The 4,786-nt window shown below is 38.1% G+C and overlaps 1 protein-coding gene across 1 annotated transcript in view; it reads right to left on the bottom strand.

Annotated features, from left to right (window-relative positions):
* Positions 1–1,127, bottom strand: part of LOC106532533 (CREB-binding protein) — a gene marked incomplete at both ends in the record, with an annotated part of 38,082 nt that extends 36,955 nt beyond the window's left edge. Inside the window, 1 exon segment of the mRNA XM_014028625.1 lies at positions 865–1,127. Coding sequence (XP_013884079.1) covers positions 865–1,127 — 263 coding nt within the window.
* Between the last annotated feature and the right edge of the window lie 3,659 nt (positions 1,128–4,786).

Genomic DNA, 4,786 nt, shown 5'->3' with positions numbered 1-4,786 from the left:
ATAAATAGTTTGAAAATATATTTTTGCAGCTTTTAGTTTTTAATATTAATTTACAATATGGTCACCAAACACCTCAAGAGGTAGGAGCCAAATGGCTGGCTCACTGCTGCCAACTAGCCGTTCATTTTTATGTTGTAGTTCAGACTCTGACCACTAGTTGGCAGCAGTGAGCCTGGCTCACTGCTGCCAACTAGTGGTCAGAGTCTGAACTACAACATAAAAATGAACGGCTGGCAGGAAAGTTGACATTTTAAACCTTAATAAAAACATCGATACAGGGCTTTAGAATATCGATACAGTATTGGGAAATGAAATATCGCGATATTTCAATGTATCGATATTTTCTTACACCCCTATTAGGTTTATTTATTTATTTTTTGTACATGCTGTCATAGTATGGTTATAAGAGAGTAAAATGGTTTTAAACCAATAGTAATGTACTTTGTTTATTTATGTTTGAAGTGCCTAACGAAAATAAACAGTTTAAGTTAATTATAAGGATTTTTAAGGATATTTATTAGTACTTGTATCGGTACTTGGTATCGGCAAGTACTTTAATGTAAGTACGTGTACTCGTACTCGGTTTTCAAAAATCTGGTATCGGTGCATCCCTAGTGCAGATAGTACATGCAGTGGCCAAAATCAGGATGTATGAAGAAAAGGTGTGCAGGAACATGCATGTAAGTACATGGTGGATTTAACTAATTTGAATATTCTTCTGCGTACGCACTTTTTGGAATCCTGTCCATACGCCAACCTTCAGTATAAAAGCTGTGCACTCACTCATACATGAGGCCACCCTGGTATCTTTCTTTAAAAACGCTCCCATAAAGTTGCAAACCAAACACGCCAGGATGACTTTACCAAGAGTGTTGATGGGTCTCATCTGCTGTGGAAGTTGTTGCTGGCTCGGGGAGTTCTGAGCACCTGCTGTTTGTCCAGGGGGCTGCTGGGCAGTGGCCTGTCCAGTGGCCTGACTGCTGTAGGGCAGACCAAGAGCTGCATAGGCTCTCTGCATGGAGCTGGGGTCTATAGGTGCTGAGGTACTGATAGTAGGTGCACTGGGCTGGCCCATGCCAATAGAGGACATTGTGTTCTGGAGACCTGCATTTGGAGAGTTCAGCATAGCTGAGGAAAGAGAGCAAACCGTCAGTGGAAAGAAAAACCCTTGTATACAATGAAATAGTTAGGGATGTCCCAATACAATATCAATATTGAATATCAGTCCAATATTAGCCAAAAAAACGAGTATCAGATTTTATCGACCTGCATCTAAAATCACCGATATAAGATCTCAAATACAAGCAGTTCATTCCAGTTGATCCAGAGTAAGAACCTTGAATTATTATTTTACAATTTAAAACTATAGTTTAATTAGATTTTTAGGTAATTTTTCAGGGTCTTCAAATTTTTTTTATTTGATTGTAGAATGTTCTTATGTTTACATAATCCATTGGTTAATAATAATCGGGTCAGTTTTTCTCATATCTACTGTTGTTGACTAGTTTTTACTGTTTGACTTGAGCAGGACTTGATTCTACATTACAAAATAAATAAAAGTAAATAAAAATGTATTGGATTCGTTCTGATATCCTATTGCAGGGGTTCTTAACCTTTTTGACTTCAGAGCCCAATTTATTGAACATAAAGTGACACGAGGCCCAGTCAGACATTACCAATGTATGGATCAGAATGATAATTATTCTAAATCTTGGTTTAATTTGTATTGTATTTACATTATAACTAAATTAAATACACTTATAGTATAAAAGTAAAACTCCTGTCAAATAATCACAAGATGTGATTACGACAAACAATTTTTAATATTGTAACCTGCCCATAACAATTTCAACAAATACGTACAACAGTCAGTCAACAGACCACTCGGGCTTATCAACACAAAAAATATATATATTTNATCTATAAATCTTACTGGTCTCTGGTGTCATTGATTAATGTTTGGCCGGGCTTGTTGTGGTTTCTCTGAGTTCCCAGGTTAAAAAACCGAACACTCACTAAACCTCTAAAAACATATTCTTTTATTTTCCTAATTTTAAACTGATAATACACTCTTTAAATATACAGTAACCTAAACAGTAAATACCTGCTAGATATTGAAAATTATACAAATATTTGTAAAAAAAAAAAAACTTTAGGTAACGTTCACGCACTGATTAGGTAATGATTGGTTCCTCGGTAAGTACTTAGTATGATGTTTCACTTTACTTTAGGGTACACAAAAACAGTAGCTACTGGTCAATTACAGAATAAGTAACGATGAACTACTCAGTAGTTCCTCTTTGGTGTCTTTAGTAACTTCATCAATAGTTAAGCACTTTTTGTGTATCTTGTAAAGTGTTACCAGGTTTATTTTATAAAATCCCTAAGATAAAAGAACATCTCGTCTCTTTGAGTTCAACTGTTAAGCAGAATGTAGCAACCTGGAAGTAAATCTTGACTCAAATCCATCACTAGATAAACACATAAAGAACCTGGTTTCCATTTGCTATGTTCAGCTCTGTAATCTCTAAACTCCGGCCCCTGCTGTCCATTCAGACTTGGAAATGGTAATTCATGCCTTCATTTCTACCCGCTTAGACTATAGTAAAAGCTTGTCCACCTGTCTTAACCAGAAACAATTAACTCGTCTTCAGCTTGTCCAAAACTCGGCAGCGAGACTTCTACTTCGAACCTCCAAATTCACCCACATCTCCCCGATCCTAGCAGAACTTCACTGGCTTCCGGTTCAATTCAGAATCCAGTTCAAAATCCTGGTCCTCACCTTCAGAGCTCTTCATGGCCAAGCCCCAGAAAACATTAAAAGTCTCATTTCCCCTTACAACCCCAGACTAGACCTCGGCTCACAGGATCAACATCTCCTTATGGTTCCCCTCACTCGCTTTAAGACCCGTGGTGACCGTGCCTTCTCCTCTGTGGCCCCCAGGCTCTGGAATGAACTCCCATTTAATCTGTGCTGCCTTGATGACATTGTCTCTTTCAAGACACTCCTAAAAACTCACTTTTTCTCTCAAGCGTTTAGCTAACCATTTCACCATTACTGCCAGCCTACCTCCATTGTGAATGCTTGACAATCTGTGTTTTCTTTATTATTGAACTTACTCCATATTTTCTCTCCATCATTCATTATGTTTTTGTGTATTATTGTATATTTTGACCTGCATTGACCTTGTGTTTGATTTACAATTTTAGAAATTAATTCCTGATTTGATGTTTCAATTTTCATTGCTTATGTGTAATTATGTTTTTCTGTTTTGTTTTATTCTTTCCACCATTTTTGTACTGTTAATGATTGTACAGCACCTTCTGAATATATTTCTGTGAAAGGAGCTTTATAATGAAACTTTACTTACTTATCTCTCTCAAATGTTTCTGCATAGACACATGCATAAACAAGCATGTTCACACATCAGATTAAACTGCCAACAGGTGCATTTGGATCATTCAAAGAGGGTAACATGTCACAGCAGGCACATTTGGAAATTTGAAAAGCAATTTGCAGTTTCTGGTTGGTTCAGAAAGAGTTATACGTCTCTGCAGCGGCAGTTTAAAGTTGAAAAGTGCTGTCAGTGCGTAAAATGTGAGGGGAGGCTGTAGTTCCTATAGCAAACTGTAAACTGCACCTGTAGTGTAGAAAATTTGTTTGTGAAGCATTTAAACAGTTCATTTCCCTTTCTCTTTTTTTGTCACTAAATGACTTGTTTTTCAGGAACAGAAATCCCTGCTTGTGCCAGCTTTCCCTTTGCATGACAGTGTTCCCACAGCACGCCCATCATAGAGACACTTCCCTGAAAGCCAAAGTATCTGCCGTCCATCTTGTTCACACTAACTGTCATAACTCCTGTTTCTCACAAGCTGAACTCTGAACTGACATACTTGCTTTTAAGAATAAGTTGAGATAATGACAAATACATAAAACTAAAATTATTTATTGTATTGGATGATCTTCACCACTGGTTATTAAGCTGTGTGAACTTGCTGAAGTAGTTTAAAAGCCTTGGGCTTAATTGCTTCAATCAAAGCAGTTTTGGAGTGCCACCTCCAGCCAAGAAGCATGAATCACCTGATAAATGCCCAAAGAGCAAAAGAAAAAGAAAGATCCCTGTTGTGCTGCCAGATCGCTGTAAGAGAGCTAACAGGCTGTGTCTGTGTATACTGTATGTTTTAGACCATTTTCCCAGTACCCTCAGCCTGGTGAGGACCCACTTATGGGGACAAAAACCAAGTCCCCATTGGCCGAAATACCGTTGGTGGGTCAGGGGTCAGGGCTAGGCTTTAGAGATGAATGGTAAATGTGTGTACTTGTGTTTGTTACCTTTTTAGGACCGTTTCTGGTATACACACCAACCTTGTCAAGACCAGTAGTCCTTTTAAAGATCAAAGACCGGTTCTAATATGTATGGGGAAACTCCATTTTTTGTTTGGGGGTTAGGTTTAGGACTGAGGTGTGAATTAAGTTTAGCAAGAGGTCAGGCAGCTCATGTAAAAACATACAATGTAGTGTGACCAGTTCAAAGTATGGTTATTATAAATACGTAGGCTTTTTGTTTAAGCACACACTTTAAATCCTTCCACTCAATGAAAACACATTATCTCTGGAGCTGCTGCAGGTGGGGGGCTGTTTGCTTTCCCACAGGTGGTCCAGCACTCAGCCTTTCATTACGAGGAGGTTGAGGCACTTGTTGCCTCTCAAACAGACGATCAGGCAGAGACTCTAAAGATGGTTTCAGTTTGTTCCAACAAAAACAACCAAGAAATAGTTACACAG

Source organism: Austrofundulus limnaeus, unplaced genomic scaffold (assembly GCF_001266775.1).
Source record: "Austrofundulus limnaeus strain Quisiro unplaced genomic scaffold, Austrofundulus_limnaeus-1.0 Scaffold788, whole genome shotgun sequence".
NCBI lineage: Eukaryota > Metazoa > Chordata > Actinopteri > Cyprinodontiformes > Rivulidae > Austrofundulus > Austrofundulus limnaeus.
The sequence above is the reverse complement of the archived record's forward strand: the minus strand, read 5'-3'. Positions and strand labels throughout refer to the sequence as shown.